At 56.4% G+C, this 27,539-nt stretch overlaps 2 protein-coding genes, 1 long non-coding RNA gene and 1 other non-coding gene across 9 annotated transcripts in view; 2 read left to right on the top strand and 2 right to left on the bottom strand.

Annotated features, from left to right (window-relative positions):
- Window positions 1–927, top strand: part of FANCI (FA complementation group I) — a 97,411-nt gene extending 96,484 nt beyond the window's left edge. For all 4 annotated transcript variants that reach the window (XM_045448675.1, XM_045448674.1, XM_045448676.1 and 1 more), the window contains one exon: window positions 292–927. In XM_045448675.1, coding sequence (XP_045304631.1) covers window positions 292–354 — 63 coding nt within the window. In that variant the 3' untranslated portion in view covers window positions 355–927. The remainder of the gene's footprint in view (window positions 1–291) is intronic.
- On the bottom strand, window positions 202–17,509 carry POLG (DNA polymerase gamma, catalytic subunit). 3 transcript variants are annotated; one of them, XM_045448678.1, is made up of 24 exons: window positions 17,318–17,483; window positions 15,772–16,557; window positions 12,814–13,009; window positions 11,751–11,915; window positions 11,478–11,624; window positions 11,248–11,327; window positions 10,261–10,443; window positions 10,007–10,161; window positions 9,688–9,814; window positions 8,575–8,811; window positions 8,307–8,373; window positions 7,613–7,693; window positions 7,319–7,405; window positions 6,901–7,008; window positions 5,946–6,106; window positions 5,218–5,271; window positions 4,998–5,115; window positions 4,396–4,531; window positions 4,055–4,301; window positions 2,710–2,832; window positions 2,408–2,576; window positions 2,082–2,290; window positions 1,176–1,336; window positions 202–722 (listed from the first exon to the last, which is right to left on the bottom strand). In XM_045448678.1, exons 2-24 carry the CDS (start codon window positions 16,395–16,397, stop codon window positions 664–666), a joined length of 3,696 nt encoding a protein of 1,231 aa, XP_045304634.1. In that variant the 5' UTR covers window positions 16,398–16,557; window positions 17,318–17,483; the 3' UTR covers window positions 202–663. The 3 variants fall into 3 exon arrangements, with proteins under 3 accessions (XP_045304634.1, XP_045304635.1, XP_045304636.1); XM_045448680.1 differs by lacking the exon at window positions 1,176–1,336 and adding an exon at window positions 1,053–1,143 and having other exon boundaries at window positions 547–722; XM_045448679.1 differs by lacking the exon at window positions 8,307–8,373 and having other exon boundaries at window positions 7,613–7,733; window positions 17,318–17,509.
- A 206-nt stretch (window positions 17,510–17,715) lies between these two features.
- Window positions 17,716–17,788, top strand: TRNAR-UCG. The gene has a single exon. It is a non-coding gene; the product is annotated as a tRNA-Arg (tRNA).
- A 3,361-nt stretch (window positions 17,789–21,149) lies between these two features.
- Window positions 21,150–25,241, bottom strand: LOC123582474. Its single transcript, XR_006704397.1, has 2 exons — window positions 25,041–25,241; window positions 21,150–21,618 (listed from the first exon to the last, which is right to left on the bottom strand). It is a non-coding gene; the product is annotated as an uncharacterized LOC123582474 (long non-coding RNA).
- Window positions 25,242–27,539: the final 2,298 nt, after the last annotated feature.

The following is a 27,539-nucleotide window of genomic DNA, read 5'->3' as shown; positions in this document are numbered from 1 at the left end:
ACACCTGGCCCTGTCTCCTGCCCTTTTACTGAGCCGGCGCAGGGCCACCCAGCACCCAGGCGCCTCTGTCCTCGCCTGTGTCTGTCCGCAGGAAAGGCATTAGCACGGGCCTGCTCCGCTACTTTAGAGGCCTCCCCGCTCTTCCCCTTCCCACTCCTAGGAGGTTGTTCTGTCTGTGGAGAAAGCACCACCACCACAGGCTTTGGTGAGAAGATAAAGGATTTTTGTTTTTATTTCCACTGCCTCTGAGCAGGCTTATCACATTACAGCGTGACTTCTCTCCCCTTCTAGGGCACTGCATCAGAGCACGAGGGACAGGACAAAGAACCCGCCAAGAAGAGAAGGAAAAAATAAATGAAATGCCTGAGTTAATGTGAACTTTGGGGCTTCTGCTCTTTTTACCCAGCAAGCAACAGTGCCCCGTTGTCCCACAGCCTGCACCAGTGTTAGCGTCTTGGTTCTGAACCCATTGAACTCAACTGCGCCTTCAGGTAGAGGCCGTCGTGCCTGGCAGGTCCTGCTACTGAAGAAGGGCTGGCCCGAGGGAAACCCTTTTGCAAAAAGCACAGCTGAAAGCCTGAGTGTGGGAGCCCACACCGCCCTGACGAAGCTCCACGGGAGCAAATACAGGGCCTCCGGGCAGAGCTACGGTCCAGGCGGGCTTCATTTCTCCAAGGAGCCTTTGGTGAGTTCAATTATCTGGTAAATATCCAGCGCTTCACCTGAAAGAGAGTGCAAGCTGGTTAGGATGCTTCCTCGAGAACTGTACCTCTGCGCCCGGAAGGGAGCGGGGAGGCCAGAGGAGTGGGAGTGTCTGTTCTGTACTAAAGAAGTTGTTGCTTTAACTTGTTCAAATTATTCAAAGCACAGTTGTTTTTTTTCTCTTGAGAATGCACTTTGAGCTTATACAATAAATCTTAAAATGCATTTTTGGTGTGGTTGGAGAGGGAATAATAGTACATAGCGAACATCTTGAGTTCTGGTTTCTTTCTTCGTGTACGTGAACAGCTCTCTAGAAACCTGTTCCTCTGCGATTTGAACAGCATGTTCACCTCGGGCCCGCGGCACACGATTAACTGGAGCAGCCGCCGGCAGCCTTGAGCTTCCCGCTGTCCGAGACGGCTTTCGAGTCCACCTTGTGTTCTATGCACAACAAACAAATGTGTGGAGCTCACCCTGGGGAATCCCGTATCTCCTTTCCATCCCAGTTGGGTTGGAAGGGGTTTTACAATCCATGGTCACTTCCTTCCTGAGGCACTGGTCGATATCGACTGTACTGAAAAAGGCGACTGACTGGGGCAGGTCATCCAGGCCCAGCTTATGGGCAAACATGCACCTGAAAAAGACCCCATCTCCTCTCAGGCATGTCCAGCACAGCCCTCCACCCAGCAGCCGGACCCCTCCCAGCGACACCAAAATGAAATCAGGGACCCAAACACATCTTTTCTCCCCCCACGGTTTGGTCCGCTTTATTGACGTACAAAATTTGACTTACTGGGCCAAACGATATTCAAAACCTATGAGGACCCTTAGCTGTAAGAGGGCAGTGGAGACCGTGTTAATGTGTAGAATACTTATTTGCCCATTAGGACAGATCTGGGTCCCAAACTGGTTCTGAGTGGCAGACTAACATGGAACTATAGTTACCATTTAATTAAGCCACGTAAACTAGGAATCTTACTATAAAAATACTTTCTAAGTCACATTTAACAACGTTTTCTGTTGATAGTCCAAATAAACTTTTGGCACTTAACGAACGGAGAAAAGCTATCTGGCGTTTGATCTACAAAAACAAGGTGTGTGCCTAGGGGAGGACAAGATGACAGCCACTCTTCAGAACACCTCCCAGACCTCTCTCACTACCTCCCTGATCTAGTCTGGGTACATACATTCTTTTCAAACCCAAGAAATCTTTCTTAAAAGTTGAGACCGGTCTTTTCAAGACCGTCTTTTTCAACTAGACATAAAACCTGAAACCAGCACTTCTGGGGCGGTGAAAACACACAGAGCATGCCTGAGCCTGGTCCACAGCCCCGCACAGGAGCATGTGGCCGGCCAGAGAGGCCCCGGGCCCCGCGTACCTGGTCAGGAGGTTGGTGATCTGCAGGGCCAGGGCCGCGCGGTAGCGGTCCTCTTCTCGCACCAGGTAGCGGACCTCGTCGTGGATGCTGATGCAGAAGCGCCCATCGATGGCAAATTCTTCAAAAAGCCACTTCATGGCCACGAGCATGAGGTGCAAATAGTCCACAGCAGAGCTCTGCACCACCCAGTTCACACGACTGGTCATAAACTGGGGGGAAGGAGGGCATGGGTCAGAGGGGTGGTGCCGCACACCAGCTTGCTCTGGGGAGGAGCCCTGCCCTCCCCTGTGACCCCTCTGCTCGGGCTCCAAGGACAGTGAGGTTACCTCCCCCTGGACGGCCGAGGGCTCCAGGGCTCGGCTGATACGGCAGCCCAGCACAGGGGTACATGGGGTGTCAGACGTGGCGATGCTCTCCAGCTTGTTGAACATTTCTGACTCTGTGCCCCCCATCCACGCTCGTTCGGCGACCACCTCCCACTTCTTCCAGTGTGACCTGGGGACCGGGGTGGGGGGGAAAGGGGAAGCTTTGCCTTTCAGCCTCTCAGAACTGAAAACGAGGCATCGCAGCTCTCCTGGGGCCAGCCCGGACCCCTCCCTGCCGTCCTTGGTACACAGAGGACTCTCACTTTCTTGAAGCTTCTCTCTGGATCTTGCGCAGATCCTGCAGGGAAACCCAGCCATCTTCAGTCCTGTCCACGGGGAGGTCCAACTCCCTCACCAGCCACTCCCCCTCATCCGAAAGCCGGTACCTAGGAGCAGCGTCATCATTACCGTTCCTGTGGGATCGCCTCCTGTGTGCCAAGCCCGGGGCCAGGAGTGTCCCCAGATCCCCACGGGCTCTGCTTCAGGGAGAAACCAGCCGAGAGCCAGCAAGGGACTTGCCGGGCAAAGGTGAAGCCCAGACAGGAGCCTGGGCTATTGTGGGCTGTGCCATGGTAGCCCAGTAAGGGACAGATTCCGCCACAAAGGCAGATGCCACAGACGCGGTCAGGAACCACCGAATGACCAACAGCTGCCATGTTTTAGTTCTGGAGGCAGCAAAGGCCAGCAGCCTGGCCAGAGGAGCAGTAGCAAATGGGAAGCTCCTTGAAGTCAAAAGGGCATCCGGAGAAAATGACCACAGCCGGGCCGGTTGATGACCTCCATTCCCGTCACCTGACTCCTGGCTTCAGCACGGCCTGTGACAACACCAGGCCTGTCCCCTCATGGCTCCGGAGCCTTGTCACTCACCACCTCAAAGCAGCACCAAGGCTTCCCCTCCCGCGCTCTCGGCCCAGACTTGCGTGACGCCTTCAAATTCTCTGACAGCCCGACCTCTGTCATCACTGCTTTTGCGCCCCCCGTGCAAGCCGCACACCCCCCTACTCTGCATGGTACCCCGCCCCCCAGTCTGCACGTGTACAGTCACCACCACACCATCACCTGCCTACCCTTCGGTCTCACGAGGTGGCCGGCTACTTGGCCACGGTCGCTGCAGAGCGTACCTACGGAAGCTGGCCGTGCACCTCTCCTCCAACACTTGCTTCGGGAACCCTCCTAGGAGCCCACTACAACCCTGAGCACACAAAAGGCGCCGCCAGAGGAAACGAGCTGGAGCCTGGGGAGGCTTCCTCCTGTCGCACAGTCAAGGGGGTCCGGTGTTGCACGGCTCCTTCCCGTCACCTCCTGCTGTCCCACCCAGGGCCTGCCCCGGTTCCCCCTGGGTGTTCTGCAGGACCACGGCTGTCGACGTGCCGCCACTCGGTGGCAACGCAACAAAAGGACAGCCTTCGCTCTATGAGGAAGCTGTGTACGGTTATTAAAGCAGCAAATGGCACAACCTAAGGACAAACCGTCCTGGGGCAAGGTCAGAGGTCTGAACGGAAAGGGGCCAAGAGAAGGCTCAGGTGATGGGAAACGGGAGGAGAGCAGTAAAGGGGAGCAGGGCAGGCCTGAGGCCCCGGGGGTAACAGACGGGGGAGGGACCCTCACCTGCGAAGGCCCTTGGTGACGGCGTACATCTGCTGGGCCTTCTCGGCTGCCTCCTGACGTGTGAGCCGGTGGTTGAACTGCATGAGCAGGCGCTCGGCGAAGGGCTGTCCCGCCCCGTAGATGCGGCCATAGTTGAAGATCTTGGCGTGCTCACGGCTGATGCCCACCGTCGAGGCGGTCTTACTGTGTAGGTCGGTGCCCCTGCTCTTCCTGCCCTGCAGTGTCATCCAGCCGAAGGCCGTGCAGCCTGCGGGGAGGGGCAGAGCGGGTAGAGGCGGGCGGGAGAAGGGCGGCTCGGAGACCTCTTGCCAGCGAACGGCCCAGCCCCGCTTCCGGCTCACCGTGCATGCCCGCGAAGTGGGCGTCTCCAAGCACAGCCGCGATCCACAGCTCCTGCGAGTCCACGTCGGCACCCACGAGGACGTAGCCGGGTGGGGCCTGTACCATGGCCTTCAACTCGCTGCCTACTCGGTCAGGCTGCAGAACAGTGAGGTCAGACCCTCGCCAGCTACCCCGGTGAGACGCCTCCCACCCGCTCCCCGGAGCCAGACTTGAGGGAGGATGCTGAGCCTCTCCCGAGGGGGCAGTTTTAGAAAACGCCACACAACTGCCCCAAACTCCACAGTTCCGGGGAGGGCCAGCTGGCAGCAGTGAGGGCAACAGGTAAAGATGCCCACCCTCCACGCCTGACCTGACCCCGGCCCCACCTAAACACCACCGCGGCCGTACAGATCACGCACACGTCAACATCTGGCTACGAGGCGGTACCCAGATCACGTCTGCCAAAGGAACAGACGAGCTGTGGAGCTAGATTTGAACTTGAGTCCCGCCTGCCCCAGATCTTCGGTTCCTTCTCCTGCTCCTCACCGAAGGCCCTCCACACCCCAGTTTCTAGAGACACGGGAGAGGAAGCGCAACGTCCAGAGGCGCAGAGGGCACGTACCCGGGCGTTGCTGGCAGTGAGCCACGTGGGCTCCACAGCCCGGCGGGTGATGGTGCCGGCGGTCACCACCTGAGGCAAGATGGCCCCATAGCGGCCTTCCTCATCATAGCGGGGGTGCCTGGCAGGGTGGGGGAGGACACGAGTCTCGGCAGTTTGCCGGGGTCCTCGGGCCCGCCCCCACTCAGTTCTGCGATCCCCACAACCGCCCGGCAGGCCATACCTGGTCACGGCACGGGGCAGAGCCGACCTGGGCAGCCACACCACCATCTGGGAGCTGTGGGGACAGATGGACTGAGGCTTAGGACGTCCATGAGGAGAATCCACCCCCAGGCTCAGCTTTGGAGGCTACTGTGCCCCCTCCTTGCCCAGCCTCCCCCTCTTCACACAGACTGCATTCAGGACGGGCCCAAGAACCTACCATTCAGGAGCATAAGCCACCTGAGACCTGGCCAGGCCACTACGTCAGTCCTGCCACGAGTGCCTCGGCCACGCCTGGGACGGACCTCAGCAGCCAGGGAAGTGCCCTTGTCGCAGCAGCATGCTGCTGGAGCCCCCCTCCCCACCCCCCCCTTGCCGAGCCAGCCTTGAGGGTGAGTCCACTGCCATTCTCAGCCTCAGGACCCAGCTCCCAGTCCCGGATGCAGCTCTCAGGCCACCAACCCTCCACGGTCCTCAGCCACACCCGGGGCTCCAGCAGCTACACCATCAAGGCCCTACGGCACCACTCTTTCAACGTAAGCACAGAAACTGAAGCTAGGGAGGCAAGAGACTTGCCTGCGTTCCCACGGAACCAGAACCAGTAGCTGGGCCTTGAGACCACAGCCCGGCTGTCCCTCCAGTGCAGCACAGACAGGGTCAGGGGTGCAAGGTGGGGGGAAGGGGGCCAGGGCTGCCACGGCGTGGCCAGGGGTATAGACAACATGTCTCTGCCCTCCGACAGTGGCCCACCTGATTCGTTTATGGGCATTCCTCCAGAAAGAAATCATTTTGTTGATTTCCAAGGCACGGGGCCCACTCGCGCCTCCTGGGCCGGCCTGTAGCGTGCCATCCTCCATCTTGGGCAAGAAGTCCTTGGCAAAGGGACTGCCCACATTGAAGCTGCTGCCATCCTGGAAAGGGCAGAGGAAGCAGGGGCTGGAATCTGGTGGCAGACCCCTGGCCAGAGAGCCCATTGATGCCCTGTGCACCTCAGCTCCGCCCAACACTGAGCCCAGAACCTCATGCAGAGCCGCCTGGGGCAAATCCCTGATTGCAACACACCCGCTCCCTTCACGACACAGCCATCCCCCCTTGTCTGGGGCGGGGGGGGGGGGGGGGGGGTGTTCCAAGATCCCCAGATGCCTGAAACCACAGACAACGCTGACCCATACATGCTTTTTTCCTTATGTATCTACGATAAAACTTAACTACACGCAGGAAGATTAACAATACCTAATAGAACAGAACGGAGCAATGACCTGTAATAAACGTGAAGTGAACGTGGCTTCCCCCTCTCAAGACATCTCACGTACTGCATTCACCCTCCTTGTGCTGACGTGAGATGAAGGGAGGGGAGTGACACAGGCACTGGGACCAGCGTTAGGCCACTAGTGACCTTCTGATGACACGTCAGAAGGAAGATCATCTGCTTCCGGACCACAGTTGACCCGGGCAACTAAGCATCAGTCAACAGAAGCCATCATGCGACAGATGTGGTGGCAGACACCCAACAGGTCCTATGTCATTCCGTCCCACCACCACGCCCCTCGGAAAACACACTGAGAGACGGTGAGCCGTCTGGGATCACACTCTGCCCCATCAGGCGTGTCGTTCCTGCAGAGGGTGGTTCCGGGCCCGAGTCACCCTGGGGGCCGGTGGGCCCCGAGCACAGCAAGGGCAGCACAGCCGTGAACCGGACACACACCTTGTGAGGCAGCTTGAAGAACCAGCAGCCGGGAACATCCACGTCATTGTAAGGTCCGTTGCCATGGTGATAGGCCGGCTGGCTGGCTCTGGGGCCACCAGCAGCAGTCTGTGGGGGCCACACACCTAGATGAGGCCCTGCTCCAGCACCTGCATTCAGCGAGGGCCACGGGGTAGGGCGTGGGAAAAGGGCCTGAAGCGGCGAACAGGAAGCTGGGAGATGGCAGGACGGCCCCAAGGATCAGGCTTCCTCCTAGGCCTCCGACAAACGCCGGGCAACCCAAGGGCAAGGCAGCTTCTCCCCAACCCCCCCGGAGACCTCGGGAACTCTCTGGCAGGGGAGAGCGACTTGGGCACAAGAGCAGGGCCCGGCCACCCAGCACCCACCCAGAGAAGCCCAGAGCAGAAGCCCCGCTCACCGGAGCCGGGGGCTGATCGGGGACTGCTGCTCCACAGCGCTCCTCCCTGGCCTCCGCCTCCGCCTCCAGGCAGCCCAGCTCTTCCACCTGGATGGGCCCAGGTGCCCAGAAGTGAAGCAGGGGGCCAGGCTGGCCCAGCTCCACCGGCCCCTCCCCAAGACGTTCACACAGCCCAAGCCAGCCTGGGGTGAGTGACCCAGTGCCCCCAGTGTCATCCCCCACCGCCCCCAACAAGGCTGTGGGTCCTTGGGAGGGAGCAGAGACTCCAGAGCCCAGGTTCGGGGCCGCCCTCACCGTCTGCCACACGGCGCTGTCGTCGGCGAGCAGGAACTCCTCCGCCAGGCCTGCCTCCTGGGGCTCCGGCTGCTGCTTCCCCTGTTCAAGACAGTGCTTCCTGTACAGGGACTCGATGGCTCTGGGCAGAGAACAGCAGCAGCAGCCTCTGATTACTGGGGCCCGCTCGGGGCCGGGCAGCTCACTGGGGGCCTTCCACAACTCCCTGTCAGTCCTCAGAACCAGCTCTGAGGCAGAGCCGGACGGCGTTTTCCCCGGTTCTTCGGGAGTGGCAAATCACAAGGGACACGGCCCACCGGTGGCAGGCTAGGGTGCCAGGGCTGGTCTGACCCAAATCTAAGCTCCTCCCGAGCACACGGCCACCGCCTCCCCTGGAAAAGCTCTGCTCCCCTGGAGCAGAGGGAGGTCAAGCCCGGCCGCCCCTGCTGGACCCCAGCCCCTTTTGTCCCGAAGACCCCGCAGATGACTCAGGCTGTCCTACAGAGCCAGGACTCTCAACCCGGGCCACGTCAAGTGCCATGGCTCGTCCCCAACACCTGTCAAAAGCTCAGGGTTTAGGGCCTTAGACAAGTCAGCCGGCTTTCCCAGGCCTTTATTCTGCCAACTCTAAGATGGGGATAACCACGGTGTCTCACGTGAGAGGAGCACCGCAACAAAAGGTTTACGAACACAGAACATCGCTAGCGCTCAGTACCTTACACTCAAGCCCGTCTGCCCTGCTGCTTCTGACAGCCCCTGCTCTGATGTTCCTGTGAAGGCAGCTGGGGTCCGGCAAGACCCAAGGGCAGGGCGTTAAACCTCCACAGGGCGCCAAGGCCCGGGTGGGAAGGGCAGCCACGGAAAAAAGAACCCAGACTCTCAGACCCCAGCTCCTCCCACTAGCCCGAGCTGGGCTTGCGTTGTTCAGCAGGGGGAAAGGGTCCTTAGGCTCCGCCCCTTCCTGCCCTGAGCCTAAGCCTCACCTGTAGGGGCAGGCCACCCCAGCTGATGCCAGGGCAGCTTCCGCCGGTGCCTTAGCCAAGTTGTCCCGCCGCCCGGGCACCAGGTACCCCCAGCCATGCCGCTCCGAGAAGTGCAGAGGAAAGCCGTCCCAGGTCATCGCCATGAGTTTGGGAGTGACCCGCATCTGCAGGCTGAGGAGGCTAGGGCCCGGGGTCCATGCAGGGTCATCTAACCGGGGGCAGAGCTTCCGGTACCACCTACGCCCCGCCACAAGAGAGCAGTGTCACAGTGGTGGGGGGAGGACAGCATGGGACTGCAACCCGGGTTCCTTCTCCCGTGACCTGACCCACCCATCCTCTAAAGCCCCCTGGGCTTTCTGATGACTTCAGTCTATAGTCACCGGATGAGCCAGGGCCCCATGAAGTCCCCTAGAATAATTCAAACATCTGAAGAGAAAGATCCTACGTCAGGCCCACAAGCGTGGCCCAGGACTGGGCTCCCTCCCGAGCTCCATTTCGTACAGGGTGACAGGCCAGAGGAGACAGCACATCTGTCCCCACCGCTGCTCTAGAGACCCGCCAGGGCCTCCCAAGCTCCGCCTCTCACACACAGTTCACGACGGCCAGCACAAGGCGGTGAGGCACCCCGCCCAAGACAACACACCCCGGGTCCCGCAGGTGCCGGGTCAGCACCCCGCTGTTCGCCCTGGCCGCCCATTTTCTCATCTCTGCCAGTCGATGAGGCACAGATAAAAAATCACCTCCTCAAGGAAGCCTTGATTTCCCCAGAGAGAATTAGGTACTGCCTCAATCCTGCTCACTCCTCCTCCTCATCGTGGTTACAAAGACCGGCTGCACTGGCCGGTCGTCACACCTGGCTCCTCCTAGAAGGAGCTCCTGGAAAGGAGCCGTGTTCCTATCTGTGCAGTGGCTGCCGTGGGCCCGGCACACGGCAGGTGTTCAGTGTACTGGTACTGAGTGAGACCAGGGAGCCGGGGGTCAGAGGGAGCAGACGCCAGGAGGACTGGAAGACAGCAGAACGGATGGCAGCCAGGCAGGAAGGGCCCACACGCACACCACCTCTGTGCTGGGGCCCGGAACAGGGGAGGCCTAACGGGAGGGGACAGGACTCACCCAGGGTGTCCAGGAAGGTGCTGGGGGCGCTTGGGCAGGATCTCTGCGGTCCCCTTCAGATGCTCCAAGCAGGCGCGGGCTGTGACATCTCGCTGAGCCTCCTCCTCCTCACTGGGGGGGCCGGGGTCTGCACGGGTGGGCAGGACGATCAGGCCCGCGGGGGGGGGGGGGGGGGGGGGGCGGGGAAGAGGCTCTCAAGAAGACCTGCCCGGCCGACTCCTCCCTGGAAGGCTGAAGCTGCCCCTTCCGATGGCCCCCTGGGGCCCAGGACCTCCCCAGGGACCACCTCTGCCCCCACCTCCCTCCGGTGCTTCCCCACCTTCCTGGTCCTTGGGATCCCCAGGGGCCCCAGCCCCCTCGGTGGGCAACTGGCTGGCTGCGACTGGCTCCTTCCTCTTCACCTGCTTCACCTTCTTCTGTTTAAACTCCTGCAGGCCCCACTCCAGGTCCCAGAGCCAAGGGTCTTCTTTGTACCTGCAGAGCCAGGCCACCAGGGCAGGGGATGGCCAAGCTAAGGCAGGCCTCTGGCCGGCCCACGCACCCCTAGATCCTGCCCTCCCAAGGTCTGGCTACCTCTCTCCTGAGAGCAGCTGGCAGGCGTCGTCGGCCAGGTCCATCAGTGACTTCTTCATCTCCCGCTGGAGCTCCTCGTAGGTGCTCTGTGCCTCGGCCAGGTACCGCTCCCAGTTCTGGTTGACAGGCAGGTAGGAGACACCCATCTCCAGCATGCCGGCCAGGGTCACTGGGTGGGGGCACCTGCGGGGCAAAGGCCAGGGTGGTCATCAATGACCACAACAAAGCGGGCTTGGGCCCCAATACCTGAGCCAGTCCGGAAAGCCACAGCCCAGCCACCCACGTGGCACAGCTCTTAAGCGAGACCAGGCTCTCGACTCCAGCTTGACTACGTCATAGCCGTGAGACAGTGGGCAAGTCGCTTCATCTCTCTGAGCCTCAGTTCCTATATCTATAAGCTGGATAGATATAGGGGTAACCCCATCCTCGGGGGTAACGCGGGAATTACAGATCCAAATGTGAAAATGGCTGCCACCCCCTGAATAACAGCTAAGTGCCAGGCGCTGTGCTCACAACTGGGGTAGTCCGGTACCATCTGTGTGCGCTTCACAGACGGACACACTGAGGCTCAGAGAAACCTAGTGACTTGCCCAAGGGCAAACGAGTTAGGACAGTCAAGATCTGAGCCAGGCTAGGTGACACTTGTGACTGGCCACACCGTAAGAGTGACTCACTAGCAAACATGACCATGATGAATGTGAAGGATTCAGGTGGCCGGCTCAGGATCTGGGTACGGAGAGGGCGCTGAATTACCCAGGACCAGGCACGTGGAACTCGGGCACAGCCCTCGGCCCTCCCCTCCAGGCCTCTGTAGAAACCCAGAGCCCAGGACCCAGGTGGCCACCAATACACTGAGTAGCTCCATTCTCACAACCCGGAAAGGCCAAGGTCCACAGCCTGAGAAAGACCCAGCACCACCTGAAGACAGAGGGCCCAGGTACCGGGAACCTGCTGACCCCCAGGGTTCTCACCGGGGCCCCCCCTCACCTCTCCAAGAAGAGTGGTAGCTGCTGCTGGAAAACCTCATAGGTGGCCCACACGTCCTGGGCACAGTACTGCATCAGGTCCTGGCACAGGCGACAGGAAGGCGCTGGGTGGGCAGCCATCCCACTACCATCGCCAGGTCTCAGGGTCAGGTCTGGCAGCTATACTCCCCGGGGTCGGGTCGGCTAGGGTCTGCCACACCCACCTCCCCGAGCCCCGCTCCAGCGCCGTACCTGGAAGTTCTCACGGACGTCCTTCATGCTACCCTTGACAAACAGCTCTCGAGGCTCCTTCTCTAAGGGAGGCCCCCCCACGTAGAGGCTGTGCACGTCTGCCAGGTTATTGACACTGCTGATGTCCAGCCAGTCCCAGGCTGAGATCTAGGGTTGGGGGCCCGGAGCAAGGGATACAGCACATCAGCCTGGCCTCAGGACAGACAGGCAGGCAGGCAGGCTGCTGAGACGGTCCCAAGCGCCCCGCTCTGGCCTCCGGCAGCGAGCTCTCACCACTGGGCCGCTGGCTTTGTTTTGGGACTTCTGGCCTCGCTGCGTGGGGTGCCGGGCCTTGCGCTTGCCCTGTTTGGCTGCCATCCACAGACTGCGCTGGAAGCCGCTGAGCCCCGAGATGGCCATGTGCATGCTCATGGTGTCCAGAAAGCGCATGCGGGAACCCTGAGGAGGAGAGGGGCCGCGGCTGGGGCCACTCCAGCCCTGCTTCGGTGCCGTCAACCCACCAGCCCCACCTCGGCCTCCTCCGGTCACACGGCCTTCCGACGCTGAAGACCAGCTCACGCGTGCTCGTGCTTCTCCCTCCGACTGTGACGGGCTGCCCTCCCAAATCCGAGCCACCCCTGCAGGTGCGGGCCTGGCTCGGTCCCAACACTCAAGTCCTCCCCGGCCTCCAGCAACAGCTCTGAGGGCCGCCTAGGGAACAGAGTGTCCAAAACGAGGCCTTCCGAGCTCCCGGGCTCAGTCCCTGGCCCAGCCCTGCTACTCACAAGGCTGTGTGAGCCTCGGCTATAAGCCAGGGCTGCTCTCGCCTGCCCTTTCTCCTGGGGTGGTTGTGAGGAGGCGATGAAGGGACACCTGTCATAAAATTCAGGATGCCACAAGCACCCACCGGGCGGGGTTCTGAGTGTCTGACATGCGCACTGTTCAAACCTCCCCAGGGATACTACAAGGCAGCTTCTGCTAGCTTCCTTTTTTGACAGATAAGGAAACCGAGGCTCTAAGGAGCCTCTATCTAATCTCTCTTTTCACGGATAAGGAAACTGAGGATGTTAAGGCGCTCACACTGCTGGTCCCTGGCTGAGGCAGGATGTGAGCCCAGGCTGTGTGGCCAAAGACCCACACGAAGCTCTAAAACGCCACACAGAGACAAGACATGTTAGTACTCTGTGATGACTCAGGTCCTGTACCAGGCGAGTCCTGGGCACAAGGACCAGGGGCAAGGCTGGTCAACAGGAGGCCCTGAGCTGCTACAAGAAGAGCAACGTCTTCCCTAGCCACTGAGATCAGAGGTCTGGGGCCACCCCACGCCAGAACCTCCAGCTGGCCCCAGCAACCTTACCTGGATCAGGTACTGCTCCCTGATATGGGCGCGATCAAAGCAAACGTTGTGCCCCACCACCAACTGCTCCTGCCAGTCCCGCTGGGTGGGGCCGCCGGCGCTGGCAGGGACCTCCAGAGGAATGAGGTCAGCCGGCGACAGCTGGCTGGTCCAAGAGTAACGCTCTTCCACCAGCCGCCGGCTGCACCAGGAATACCTGAGGGAGGTGAGAGGCAGACGGGTTCGGCACAGAGGCATTCAACTCCCGCCCCACAACACCCACCGCGCACCTACCGCCACACGCCAGGTCCTAGCGGCTGGGACACCAGGAAGACCAAGGGGTGCTCCTGACCCTCACAGAGCTGGAGGTCAGGTGGGTGCGTGGGAGGGAGGTTATAAAACCTTTACTTTTCACTTCCACGGATAAAAACGGAACTAAGTGCCACAGTACTGGGTGTCCAACACAGGCATCCAGCCCGGGCCATCAAGGCGCTTGCTAGGTCCAGTGTTCACAAAGTCTGTGCTGTTTATGAACGCTGTCAACCCCTCAGGTCTCTAAGCACAAGACAGCAGGTGTTCAAAATGCTAGCGAAGGAGAGAGACAATTACAACAGAATCCAAAGTGGAAAAATGTTTTTTTAGTTGAAAGTGGCAAAAAAAGAAAACAAACAAAAAACCAAAAGCAAATGCTGCACATGTACAGGATGAATCACCCAATGGCTGGACAGATTCTGAAGGACAGACCGAATCCCACATCTCGTGGGCAGTGCTGTGCAACGGAAGGACCGCGTGCTCGTGTGCGGGGGCGGGGCCGGGAGGGACTGAGGACCCCAATTCAGGATGGGGGGGGGGCGAAGGGGGTGGGGGAAGGCTGGAGTGCGCTCAAGATCCGCGGGGCTAAGCGTGCGGAAATGGCCACTGAAGAAAAGCCTGTGAACGACAGATCATGCCAACGGATCAGAGCCAGTCAGCATCAGAGTGGTGACCAGGCCGCGTGTGGCCAGCACAGGTGCAAAGGAGCTTCCTACAACCCTCTGCAGGGGTTGGGGCGGGGGACGGGGGCCATCTGCCTCAACAGTTTCAACAAACATGAAACTGTTTCTTAACAGGAGGGGGCTACTGGCAGAAACAGATTCCTAGTTTTCAACCTGCTGAAATCTAACTCACACTCCAACTGCTGCTGATACGCTGGGGCGCAGGCTGAAACCTCCTCCCCGCTTTCAAAGCCCTTGAAAACACCCCTGAAGAAAAGGCTAGAAGATGTCAAATATTCGAGGCTATGGTGAGGACAGGAACTCTAGTAGCAATAAAGTCATGCTGGTGCCAAGATCCGGGTCTGCGGCTGTGCACGAGAGCGGTCTTACTATAAATTTATGATTAAAAAAAGAAAAAAAGAAAGAAAGAAAGAAAGAAAGCCAAAATGCAAACACCTTTGGAAAATTTAAGATGAGTCAGATCAATGCCATTAATACTCTACGCTTCTCCTATGAATCTCGGATAAATGCTGACACCCGTGTGATGCCCCTCTCGGCTGATGACCACGGTCCTTACCGGCGGCCCTGGGAAGCTGCCCTATGGGATGTCCAAGCCACCAACCGATCCCACCCCCCCCCCCCAAAGTTTCCGGCTGTTCTGGAACTTGGTGTTACACAGCTATGGGGCGGGGACATGCCCAAGTTCGAAGTGGACTGCTATGAGGGCCCCCACCTGGTAACCCTGCTCCCCACCATAGCCAGGCTCCCAGGAGGCAGGTCCCCAGATGCGCCCAGGCCTCAGCAGTGCCCCTGGCACCTCTGGCAGCAACGGGATGAAGATGAGAGGTGGACGGGAAGGGCAGGGAGAGGAAGGAGGAGGAAGAGAAAAGGGGACTTCAGGTAAAATGGCCAAAAAGGACCAAGAGATCAAAAGACAAGTCTTTCTTGCCACTGGTTTCCTAATTCTCCTTCTGCCACCATCGCCTGCTTTACCTTCTGAAACGATGGGCGCATTCCCTCTATCTTGACCGAGTTACATAGTAAGCACTGAGAGGCTCATCTTCACTGGAACTAAATCAATGCGGAATCTAGTTTTGCTCTTTGCAGCCATTAATGCCTACCTTATCTATTTAGCCATGTTTTCACCATTTTCAACTGCATATTTAACATTTCGCAGCTTTCTTTACAAAGATGTAGCTTCCAATAGGAATAAAGAAACTGCTAACTTTTTTGCTGGCCATGCCTGAAAGCTTTAAGGTTGTAAATAGTATTTTAATCCTGGAATGAAGAATAAAAAAGGGGAGAAACAGGACTGCCATCATTGTTTGAAAAAGAAATGTGGGTAGCACTTAGAAAGTTATTTCAAAAGAAGAGAGATTTGGATATACCTTTTGGGGACCAAAATGCCTGCTTGGGAGGCGGGGGGAAGGAAGCAATGTTTCTCAACTGGGGATGGTGGGGGGCGGGGGGTTGCTGCCTCGGGGTGGAGTACATTTGTGACTTGCCAGGATACTCGCTCTGGTATTTAAGACAGCGGCTGGGGACGCCAAATGTCTTACACCTCCTGGGACAGTCCCACAAAAGGGAGAGTTCTCCTGCCCACAATAACCAACAGCGTCCGCAGACAGAAATGCCGTTTAAATATTTTGGACTAACTTCTCAGGAAGCTATTAGAGGAGGGGGGGAAAGGCACCAAATCATGGTAACCACAAGTGCTCTCCCCGTCAGTCCCAAGTACAACGGTCTACTGAAATTCTCCACGTGGCCCCTATCACCACCTGACATCTGCCTGGGAGTCTGTTTCCTGCCTGTATCTTCCCGCCAAAATGGAAGCTCGGTGAAAGCTAGGGTCAAGCCTCTTTGAGTTCACCAAGGAATCCGCAGTCCCTAGAAGAGCACCCGCCTGGCACACAGTGGGAGTTCAATAAACGTTCACTGAGCCAAACTATTAAGCTGGGCCCCCCACGTGAGCTGAAGTCCCCACCCGAGCCCAGCCCCTACTTACCAGGCCGAGGGGGATATGGCCACCGCCAGCGTGGGGCAGGTTCCCTCTGCCAAGCAGACCTCCACGTCGAACACCAGGGCCCGCTCCTCGGGGATGGCCACGGGTACGGCCTCCCCCGCGGGGCCGTACCGGGTCCAGCCCTCCGCCCAGGCCCAGCTCCGGGGCCGGGGGGGCAGCCGGGCCCGCAATAACGAGTTGGCCGCCTCCAGGTAGGGCAGGCTCTGCTTCTGGGCCAGGAGGCGGAAGTGCTGGTCCAGGCTGCCCCCGTAGAGGGGCGGCAGGCGCAGCTCCACGTCCGGCAAGGGCGTGGCCGGCTGCCCCCAGAGCCCGTGCCTCTGCAGATGCTCGACGCTGCGGCGCACCGCGGCCTCGCCGGGCTTCTCCGCGCCGCGCCCGAAGATTTGCTCGTGAAGCCCTCTCGAGAGCATCTGGATGTGCAACGGGTTGTGCCGCTGCTGCCCGCCCTCCGAGGATGGCACTTGCTGCGGCCGCGGCGGCGGCGGCCCGTCGCTGGGGACGGGGGCGGGGCCGGAGCCGGAGCCCCAGCGCCCGGGAGCTGGAACTGGAACTGGCCCTGGCCCGACGGTGGTGGCGCCGGCCACCTTCTTCCAGAGCAGGCGGCTCATGGTTGGTGCAGGGAGCCCCCCGCTGGGAGTCAGGACACCGGGCTTTGGGCTCCAGCTTGGCTGCTTTTACTGGCCGAAAGACGTGGAGAGAGACACGTCCTGTCTCTGCGTTCCAGTCAGTGAAATGGGTCTGACCATGCCTGCCTTCCACCCACAAATCCTGAAGGAGACAGACGACACAAAGTGTTATTTTGGACCCAAGGCATTTCGTGTTAGGTGACGAGCCGTCGCTCCCCGGGCACTTCCTGCGTCCGGGGCAGCGTGCCAAGAGCTTTTAGGGACAGTTTCTCAGTGAAGCCCCAGACAACCACAGGACTCATCAATACCCCTCCTGAGGAAACTGAGCTTCCAGCGGGTTCATCAGTGAACTTGGGGGAGGTGAAGGCAGTGGCTACGAGTGACGGTCCTGGAGGAGGACGCGGCGGGTTTGAATCCCGGCTCTGGCCGTTAGGAGATGCGTGACCTTGGGCAAGCTCCCTAAGGCCCCAATCTCCTACTCTGTAAAATGGGGTTACGGATTCTACCTGTCACACGGGACCGCTGTTTGGGTGACACAGGGCGAACAAGTCGCGAGGCGCGGCCATCGGCAAACGGTAGCTGCCATTACCGCGACTGCCGCGGCCCGAGGGCCTAGCGCTGCCAGGTGCCAGGCCCCGGATTCGAACCCGCAGGGCGGGCAGCCGTCCCCCGGAGCCCCCACCCACGCCCGGGCCGTGGCCCAGCCGGCCGAGGGCGCCCCGCAGGGGGCGGCGACCCCCGAGCGCCCGGCCGGCCGGCCGTGCCCGTGCCCGGCGGCGGCGCCGCGGTGCGCCCTGGGACGAGCCTCCGCCCAGCTCGGGGCCTCGCTCCCTGCCTGGAGAGGGAGGGGCTGCGCCGCCGCTCAGCGACCCGGCCTCCCCCGGGCCGAACCCGCCGGAAACCTCTGTCCGTCCGGTGCTTCCCGGGCCGCGGCTCCCGACCCCAGGCCGACCGAGCGGCGTCTCCCTCCGCGCGGCCTACGCAGCCTCGGGGTGGCGTGTGGCCTCCATCCGACCGGTCCGCCTCGCTGGCAGCCGCAACTTCCCGTCTGCGCCCCGCTCCGTCCCGCGGCTACCCGAGAGGCAGGCGGGAGACTCCCGGCGCGACCAATAGGAGGGCCGCAAGTGGACCGGTCCGCCCGCAGGGGGGAGACGGAGACTTCCGGATGGGCTCTCCCTGCGGAACTCTGGGAGCCAAAGTCCAACCTCCCCTGTCCAAGAAACAAATGGGTTGGTCCCAAGCAAGCTGGAGGGCGGTAGTATTACTTTTTAGATTGTCCAAAGAGCACCAGGCGTCGGGCGGCCGCGTGGCCTAATGGATAAGGCGTCTGACTTCGGATCAGAAGATTGCAGGTTCGAGTCCTGCCGCGGTCGCAGCGGGTGTGCTAACAATTTTTGGTTAATTCTTCGCCTCCTTAGGAAGGTAGCATCGGGACAACCTGAAATGTTGTCGCCTGTTTCCACCACACACTGAAAACTGGGAACGCCCCGACCCTCGGAAGTAACTGCTCCCTCCCACCCGTCCCTGTGACGTTGCTCGCCTACGCCTCCCAGGAGGGGGGACACATTTCTAAAATGCACCACCCGCGGGGTACCTCACGCAGGTGTAGGAGAAGGGAGAGCGCGGGGCATCCTTTGCGGAAATCCCAGTTTACAGTCGATTGATTCGCCGGAATGACGGGGCTTCTCAACTGAAAGGAAGGTGCTTCGTTCCCCAGCCCCGCGCTCTCCGTCTTCCTCCTGGGCCATCCTGATGGGTAGAAGTGCTCCCTTATCGTGGAACCCGAATCTGCCCATCGGTCACAAGCCCCCTGCCAAGTGCCTGCGGCTCCCTCCGGGCTGGGGAGCCTTCCAGCCTTTGCGGTCTCTGGCCGCCCTGTCCACCTCCTCTTGCTCCTGGGGCCGCGACAGCTCTGCTTTCGATGCTCCTTCGTCCGTGGTGGAGACTGTAAAGTACCTGGCGGAATAAGACCCACGTGAATAACAAGAGCCTGAGCCCCAGCTGCGCGGATTTGAGATCAAGAGAGATACGAGATCAACCTGAGCTCACAGAGCTGATTAGGGACAAAATTCGGGCCTCGCTGAAAGTCGGTCTCCACCTTCCAACCGGTGCACGTGCCAGGACACCATGAACTGATTGGACAAACCGATTGGGTGTTTTTCAGGGGTAGGGAAGGGGGGGGGCAGCGAAAGACAAAGAGAGAGAGGGGGAGAGAGAATCCCAAGCAGGCTCCACGCTCAGTGCAGAGCCTGTCACAGGGCTCAATCCCACCACCCTGGGATCATGACCTGAGCTGAAATCATGAGTTGGATGCTCAACCGACCGAGCCACCCACCCGCCGTTAATTACCTATCGTAATATTTCGTTATCTTTGGTTTCCTTTCCAATTCTCTATGTTTCATGCATTTAAAAACATTATTCTGGGGCGCCTGGGTGGCTCAGTCAGTTGAGCATGTGATTTCGCCTCAGGTCATGATCTCACTGTTAGTGAGTTCAAGCTCCGGATCAGGCTCTCTGTCAGTGCAGAGCCCCCTTCGGATCCTTTGTACCCTCTCCTCTCTCTCTCTGCTCCTCCCCACCCCCCACTTTCTCTCTCAAAAATAAACATTTTTTTTTTTTTTTTTTGTAAAGAAAGATGGGAATGCAAGCTGGTGCAGCCACTCTGGAAAAAAGTATGGAGGTTCCTCAAAAAATTAAAAATAGAACTACCCTATGACCCAGCAATTGCCCTACTGGGTGTTTATCCAAGGGATACAGGTGTGCTGTCTCAAAGGGACACGTGCACCCCCATGTTTACAGCACCACTATCGACAATAGCCAAAGTATGGAAAGAGCCCAAATGTCCATTGAGGGATGAATGGATAAAGAAGATGTGGTATACACACACACACACACACACACACACACACACACACACAATGGAGTATTGCTCAGCTGTCAAAAAGAATGAAATCTTGCCATTTGCAACTACGTGGATGGAACTGGAGGGTATTATGCTAAGCGAAATTAGTCAGAGAAAGACAAGTGTCATGTGACTTCACTCATATGAGGACTTTAAGAGACAAAATAGATTAACATAAGGGAAGGGAAACAAAAATAATATAAAAACAGGGAGGGGAACAAAAACATAAGAGACTCATAAATATGGAGAACAAACAGAGGGTTACTGGAGGGGGTGTGGGAGGAGGGATGGGCTAATGGGTAAGGGGCACTAAGGAATCTACTCTTGAAATCATTGTTGCACTATATGCCAATGAACTTGGGTGTAAGTTTTTAAAAAATGAAAAAAATGAAAAAAAAGAAAAAAGTTTAAAAATAAATAAATAAATAAACAAATAAACAAATAGCATTATTCTAAGAAGATGTCTATGGCACACAAAAAAGCTAAGAACCAAACCCCTGGCCTGAATGTCATTTCCACGGGATGCTATTGTTGGGTCTGTGTCGTATCCACTGGGAGAACAATCCTCCCTTTAGGTTCAGTGCCAGGAAATGTCCATCAAGATACCTGCCCCTCTCACCAGGCTAGTTCAGGCCAGTCTGGCGCCCTCGTCCCAGAAGTAAAATCTTCGGCAGGGCCAAAATAGTTGACAGTGATTCCTGGTGAGGGAGGGTACAGGGAGGCATGAGCACTTCCTGCTGGGCTGCTCCATTTCCAGGCTTCTGAGCCCAGTTCCTCCTTCCTCTCTCCTTTTCTGGGAGCTCTGTCACATCCTTCTAGAAAAGTCTATCCTGCTGGTAATACCTGAAAAGCCAGATACATTTCCCCACAATTTCCTGGATGTCTCTTCCCACATGGCAGAAGACCAAGTTCATTAGAAGCCCCTTCCTAATGAAAACACTGTGTACTTTCTTGCAAAGCATGAGCCTCGTTGGAACAAACGCTGATTTTTGAAAAATCTCCCCTTCCACTGCTGTAAAGTCCCACAAAGACCGACCTTCTGTCTCATTGTATGTCCTATTCCAGGGCCTGGCTGGAGCTTAGTAGTAACAACCAGCACTGACTAGCTGCTGGGTCCTGTTTTAAAGGCTCATACAGGGGCGCCTGGGTGGCGCCCAGTTGGTTAAGCGTCCGACTTCAGCCAGGTCACGATCTCACGATCTCACGGTCTCACGGTCTGTGAGTTCGAGCCCCGAGTCAGGCTCTGGGCTGATGGCTCAGAGCCTAGAGCCTGTTTCCGATTCTGTGTCTCCCTCTCTCTCTGCCCCTCCCCTGTTCATGCTCTGTCTCTCTCTGTCCCAAAAAGAAATAAAGGTTGAAAAAAAAATTTATTAAGGGCTCATACAGTCAACTAAATTAATCTTCGCCCTGACCCTAGGATAGAGGTTCTGTTACTTCCCCTTTTACTGTTGAGGAAACTGAGGCAACAAAGGTAACAAATGTGAGGTTGACTCAATTATCCAAAAATCGCACCGTGAGTAGGGGGCCTGGATCAGAACCCAAGCACAAGATGTGTCCAAACCCACCAGGCCCTTCTGCAAGCCCACTGAACCCCCAGAGGCAAGACAAGTTTGGAAAGAAAGCCCAACGCTGATCATTGGTTTGCTGCTGAGTCACGCCAGAGTGACTGAAATAAGATCCCAGGTCACACTCATATCTGCCCCTCCAATACCTGTCAGAAAGCAGCATGCTTTTCAGGAGACTTCCTCCTTTGTGCTTGACCAACGGGACCCCCCTCCCTGGAAGGGAACTTCAAGGGGACCAGGCTAAGGAAAAGGGGGCGGTGTCTTTTAACTAAATATTTTTTTTTGCAGTTTGTTAGTTTCCTCATCTGTGAAATGGGGTACTTCCAGCCCCAAACCCACGGAGTTGCTGTGAGGGTGAAATTCGTTCTAGGTGCAAAGTGTTGAGAATGATGCCCGCCCCGAGTAATCGCTCAAAAAAATGTAAGATATGATTCTTCTGTGTCAGCACCTTTGTAAAAGTTGTGCCAGGGCTGAACACCTCCAGGCCACTCATCCCGGAAGTAACCAGACCTGCCTGACCCGGCTTCCGGAGGCAGAAGGCGCCCATCACTTTGGAGCTGTCTCTCACAGAAATACATGGTAACAGGAGGGCTAGTTTGGGGGCAGCTCGTGCCATGCTGGGTCTCCATCTACCACAGATGGGATCAAACTGGCATATATAAAATCCGGGATGAGAATGATAGGCTGTTTCCACAACAAGCTTCATAGTCCAGGGGGATACGTGGTTACATCAAACCTGTGTCGTTGAAGGGCAGGAAAAAAAAAAAAAAAAGAAATTGATGGAAAAGTAAACCATTGTTTTTGTGGATGAGAAGCTCCCATCCATGTTTGTGTCCTAGCATGGAACCTGGGACACAGAAGCAGGCATTTGTCATTCCCCACCGCCAGTGTCCCTCCCTGGCTCCTGGCCAAGGGCTGAGGTGCTCTGAGCCCCCGGAGCCGATCAGGCATTCCTCCAAAAAATGAACAGTATTTCCTCCATATCATCAAACAGCCGTGAATGATGACATCTCCAATGGGCAAGAATCTCTTTTTGCTTCAGTTAGTTTGGGTTGGATTTTTTGTCACTTGTGATGGAAAGAGCTCTCACTGATTAAGTGCTCGCTAAATATTTGCTGAACAAATGATTGAACTTTTTTTTTTTTTAAGTCTTCAGCTAAATTTTGCTGAAGTAAATTTCCCAAGATGAGACGAGGCTATACATACGACACTTAATTTGCAGCGTGCTCGGCAGTTTGCAAATCGTGATTCCACCTTACCTCCACCATTATTTACGATACCGGAGGTGTCTCTGACCCAGGGAAGGATCTTAAACAAAAACTGGATACATTTCTACCATAAATTGAAAACTCTCACGTCCTAATTATAATTATAATATATACAACTACATATTACTATATAATACATAATTGATATATCAAATGCACCTTGAATATATCACACATTTTAATTTAACGTATAAAATTTCAAAATAATCTCAGCCCCTCCCCTGCTCGTGCTCTGTCTCTCTCTCGCTCAAAAATAAATAAACATTAAAAGAAATTTAAAATTTTGATGGTATGGGCTGCCTGGGTGGCTCAGTTGCTTAAACATCTGACTCTTGATTTTGGCTCGGGTCATAACCTCACCGTTCATGGATTCAGGCCCTGCAGAGCCTGATTGAGATTCTCTCTCTCCCTCTCTCTCTGCCCCTTCCCTGCTTGTGCTCTCTCTCTTCCTCAAGACAAATAAATACACTTTAAAAAATAAAATAAAATAAAATAAAATAAAATAAAATAAAATAAAATAAAATAAAATATTTCGATGTTAATCATCCTCAAGAATCTCCATCCACATGTGTATGTGCCCAGAAAGACAAAAGATATTGAACTGCCTTCTCCGATACACTCTTGCATGCTTACACATATTTTCGTTATGAAACAAGTGTCAGTTTCTGAAATTGACATTTCTACAAACTACTGGGAAAAAAAGTCCCCGTAGGGATGGACAGTTGCACACGAGGACCCATCCTGGGGGTGATGTTATCAGTGTAGGCTGTCCTTCCAGACAGAAGCGCGGAAGCATCGGTTCTGAAAGGAGAAATATCCTTGGGCTCCAAGCCCCGGTCAGAGCCTTGTGGCCTGTTTTGCCAGCTGCAAAATTGTGAATCGCCTGTCCTTTAAATTCGATCCTAGCCAGGCCCAGCCTGGCGAGCAATGTCCTCTTTGGGATGAGCTCTGGACGGCCCGCAGAGATGGTAAATAGGTTTCTTGCCAATTGTTTGTCACAAAAGGTTTTCAGCTCAAAACGTGGGCTTCCGGGTGCCTGGGTGGCTCAGTCGGTGAGGCATCCGACTTCAGCTCAGGTCATGATCTCATCGGCTCGAGTCGATGTGAGTTCAAGCCCGGCATCGGGCTCTCTGCTCTCAGCACAGATCCTCTGTCCCCCTCTCTCTCTGCCCCTCCCACCCTCTCTCAAAAATAAATAAACATTTAAACATATGCTGTAGGAGGAAAAGAAATGCATATTTCTCTCTTGCAGAGACATTTCCTTTGTGGAGTACATTGAGCTAAACTCTAAGTACCAAGAAGTGTAGACATGGTCTTGCTCTCCGGTTAAAAGGGCACAGACCACACCCCATCCCAGGGACAAAAAAGGATTAAGTCATTCGTTCACATGGGAAAAAATGAGAGCAAGACTCCAACAACAGGTGTTTACATGCAGGGAGGGGACCATCTCCAGCACCCTGCATCTGGAAGAAAGTAACTTGCAGGGGCGCCTGGGTGGCGCAGTCGGTTAAGCGTCCGACTTCAGCCAGGTCACGATCTCGCGGTCCGTGAGTTCGAGCCCCGCATCAGGCTCTGGGCTGATGGCTCAGAGCCTGGAGCCTGTTTCCGATTCTGTGTCTCTCTCTCTGCCCCTCCCCTGTTCATGCTCTGTCTCTCTCTGTCCCAAAACTAAATAAACGTTGAAAAAAAAAATTAAAAAAAAAAAAAAAAGAAAGTAACTTGCATTTGGCATTTCACTGGCAGGGTTTCTGACAGGCAGAGATTCTGTCTCTTGCCCTTCAGGAAAAATGATGGACAGTTTTGGTGATTGCAAAGTACCAATCAGTTTAGATTAGTCTGGTTATTTATTTATTCCTGCTTTGTTCCAGAAAGACCTTCGGGTGGCAGAAGTCAGTGGTGACCACGTAATCATTACCCTCTGAGCATAAAGCAGGGAAGCAGCAGAAGTTGGCATCTGGTGGGGTCAGCAGCCATGGGGTCTTGCCAGGAGGCTCACCGGCGCCTGTCACACCGCACTCCCTGGGGACCTGGCCATGCTTCCCTGGCCACAACTGGCTGGACCCGGGCAGGTACTGAGCCAAGGCAGCCATGGACCAATCAGGCTTGAGAGAGACTGAATGTCAATGAACGGGGCTCAGCCAATAGGGGCGATCCAAACCTGATGGTTTCAGGAAGCCTGAGAAGGGACCATGGGCATTCTCATCTGTGAGGACAACATGCCCAGGGCCACCAGACACACTGCTGCCTCCACGCCAGCTCTCCCACATCACTCGGAGCCCTGAACGGATGCAAAGTCCGCAGTTCCAGGCAGGGCCATGACTATAGCAGATGTGGTCGCTTTGCTAGAGGGCCAGTTCTAGAAATCGTCCTGGAGGCCCAGCTGAGAGCCCATCATCCAGCCCTTCCAAAGACTTGGATGTACCTTCCAAAGTACGTAATTTCCTGTACTGAGTCTCTTCCACATTACAATGTCTGGAACGGTCTCTGTTTTCGGAAACCAAACGTTGCTTGATGCGAGGACCCTCCTCTGGGCTCCCACTGCACCCGTGGTGTGGATCCTACATGCCACGGTGGTTTCGCTTTATCCTCCCCAACAGCCAAGGGCTCCATGAGGGCAGGGGCCACGTCCGGTCCCTCTTATACCCCAGCACCTAGCCCAGTGCCCACACAAAGGAGGTGCCCAACCCTTATGTGCTTTCTGAACCAATGACTCTGCCTAGTAAGAATACAGTTTTTCACCTCCACGTCTGTTGTATCATTGGGATTTCAGAACCTGAACTAGGAAACAGTCTGGTTATTTCGGAAAGCAACAGAGATGCGATATAGGGCTTTACCCACGTGAGTAAGGATGGTTGGGAGGGCTGCAGGGGTGGCCCAGCAGGTGACTTACTTCAAGGTCACACACCCCAGCTGTGATCTGGAGCCAGATTCCAGAGGAAAGGAGGCCGCCGTTGCTAAGGCTACCACTGTTGCTGCCACCACAGTGTGAAGCCCGTGACTGCAGGCTGTCACCCCAGTTGGGCTGTGACAACCGTCTTGTCAGCCAGAGCTTGCTGGTCTGTGCTAAGACCGCGGAAAGATGGCCCCTGCCTCTTTGGCCTCTCAAGTCTGTTCTGTGTGTCTCGCGGGCAGAATATAAATCCCAACCAGCATCCTAGCTGCAGGGGCATCTGGGAAATGTAGTTCTTAGCCTTCTACCCCCTGTAATTCACGGGGGGAACAGAGAAGATGATGGGAATGGAGGCCAAGTTCCCACAGACAAGATCTAGCAGACACGCCTGGACTATCCCATTGGCATCTCTCCTGTGACATGTGTCGTCCTCTGCCTGGCCCGGGACCTGGGAGTATCACATGGCAGTTTCTTCATTGCCTTGGACCTCCTGGGCCCGGCACCGGGTCTGAGGACAACAAGTGCTCCATTGATGTTTCTGGCCAAGTTCTGCATCCATTTCTGTGGGTTCCCGGGGATTAGGATCCAGGGCAGGGGCTGCCTGGCTGCCCTTAAAAAACTGCCAGCAAGCCACACCGGCCCCTTGCCCCTCTTCCCAGAAACCAAGAGGCCAAAGGGAGGAGCTGTGGAGCACCAGGCCTGGGACCAGAACCCCCTCAGCTCAGGGGCCGGCAGCATCTCGGAAAGCAGAGGGCATGGGCTGGCAGGAGAGCAGGCCGGGACCAGGCAGAGAGAGGAACCCGGGAAGCCTGCTGGTGAAGCCTGGTGGCTCCAGACAAGGGATATGCCCCGTGCATGGGGCCCTCGGCAAGGGGGCAGGAATCCACAGGAAGAGAAAACATAGGTGAGCTCTCTCTCTCTCTCTCTCTTTGGGATTGCAGAGAGGTTCTGTGATAAGCAAAAGCCATTAAAGTGTGACTAGTGTCTGAGAGGCAGGGACATGAGGAGGACTGTGTCCCCATGCAAAGGTCAGAGAGGACAAAATGGCCCCCCAGACCTGCCACCGTGGGGACTCCTCGCCTCTCAACTCTAAATGGGTGGAATTTGGCTGTTCCGGTTCATCTTCACTCAGTGTGTCATGAGGGGGTCATTGTGCGCTGGGTCCCCTCAGTAACCCATACCTGGCGGAGTGCGGACCCGGCCCGCCCAGCCAAGGTTCTCTAGCCTTCTACTAGTCCTGGGTCTGAAGGGCTATGAAAAGACCCGGGGACAGGGATCTAAGATCCAGCAGATGAGGGCAGAGAGGGGAGGGCCTGGCGGTAGCTGCCGACATCCTCTAGTTCTGGTCAGGAATGGCAGAGGGTCACCAGGCCTCAGAACTCACCTGGGGCACACAGGGCCAGGGAGGGGAGGATGGGTCCACCAGGGAGCAAGGGCCCCCAAGGCTAGATCGGGGCAGCAAACACTGGCTGTGGCCTCACCTCCACCCTGCAAGCCATAGGAGGAGTGCCCAAAGCTCCATCCCTCCCCAGAAATGCAAGAAACTAACAGCATGATGCCTCCACGGAACAAGGCAGAATTCTCACCTCAATTCTTTTTAAATTTTTTTTTTTTCAACGTTTATTTATTTTTGGGACAGAGAGAGACAGAGCATGAACGGGGGAGGGGCAGAGAGAGAGGGAGACACAGAATCGGAAACAGGCTCCAGGCTCTGAGCCATCAGCCCAGAGCCTGACACGGGGCTCGAACTCACGGACCGCGAGATCGTGACCTGGCTGAAGTCGGACGCTTAACCGACTGCGCCACCCAGGCGCCCCTCACCTCAATTCTGTCGTAGCTTTTGAATTGTGAACTGTGAACTTCTTACCTATTCAGAAATATTAAACTAAACCTTTATTTAAAAAAGAAAAAAAGAGGGTGCCAGGGTGGTTTAGTCAGTTAAACACCCGATTTCAGCTCAGGTCACGATCTCACTGTCGGTGAGTTCGAGCCCTGCGTCTGGCTCCGTGCTGACAGCTCAGGGCCTGGAGCCTGCTTCGGATTCTGTGTCTCCCTCTCTCTCTGCCCCTCCCCTGCTGGTGCTCTGTCTCTCTCTGTCTCTCAAAAATAAAGAAACGTTTAAAAATTTTTTTAAAAAGAAAAAAGAAAAAAGAAAAAAGGGGCATCTGAGTGACTCAGCCAGTTAAGCAACCGACTCTTGACTTCAGCGAAGGTCATGATCCCAGTCGTGGGATCGAGCCCCGTGTTGGGCTCCACCCTGACAGTGTGGAGCCTGCATAAGATTCTCTCTCTCTCCCTCTACCCCCCACCCCTGTTCACATGCTCTCTCTCACTCTCTCTCTCTCTCAAACAATTTTTTTAAATTTTAATTCAAAAAAAAAAAAAAAAGAAAAAGAAGGACCATCATTTTCCCTCTCCACATACTACCTACTTCCATAGTTGATACACATTCAGGGGGTAGGGGCACTCAGGTCATTATGATTGCTCTGGCAGGCCTGT

This window comes from Leopardus geoffroyi, chromosome B3 (assembly GCF_018350155.1).
Source record: "Leopardus geoffroyi isolate Oge1 chromosome B3, O.geoffroyi_Oge1_pat1.0, whole genome shotgun sequence".
In the NCBI taxonomy this organism is placed as follows: domain Eukaryota; kingdom Metazoa; phylum Chordata; class Mammalia; order Carnivora; family Felidae; genus Leopardus; species Leopardus geoffroyi.
The sequence above is the reverse complement of the archived record's forward strand: the minus strand, read 5'-3'. Positions and strand labels throughout refer to the sequence as shown.

What these genes read in the sequence shown, in the direction of transcription:
- POLG (XM_045448678.1), bottom strand. Translation starts at nt 16,397, where the DNA reads ATGAGCCGCCTGCTCTGGAAGAAGGTGGCCGGCGCCACCACCGTCGGG. An exon ending in GCCATATCCCCCTCGGCCTG is followed by an intron (nt 13,010 to 15,771) that starts GTAAGTAGGGGC and finishes CACCTCCCTCAG; the next exon opens with GTATTCCTGGTGCAGCCGGC. An exon ending in CCTCGGCCGTCCAGGGGGAG is followed by an intron (nt 2,291 to 2,407) that starts GTAACCTCACTG and finishes CCTTCCCCCCAG; the next exon opens with TTTATGACCAGTCGTGTGAA.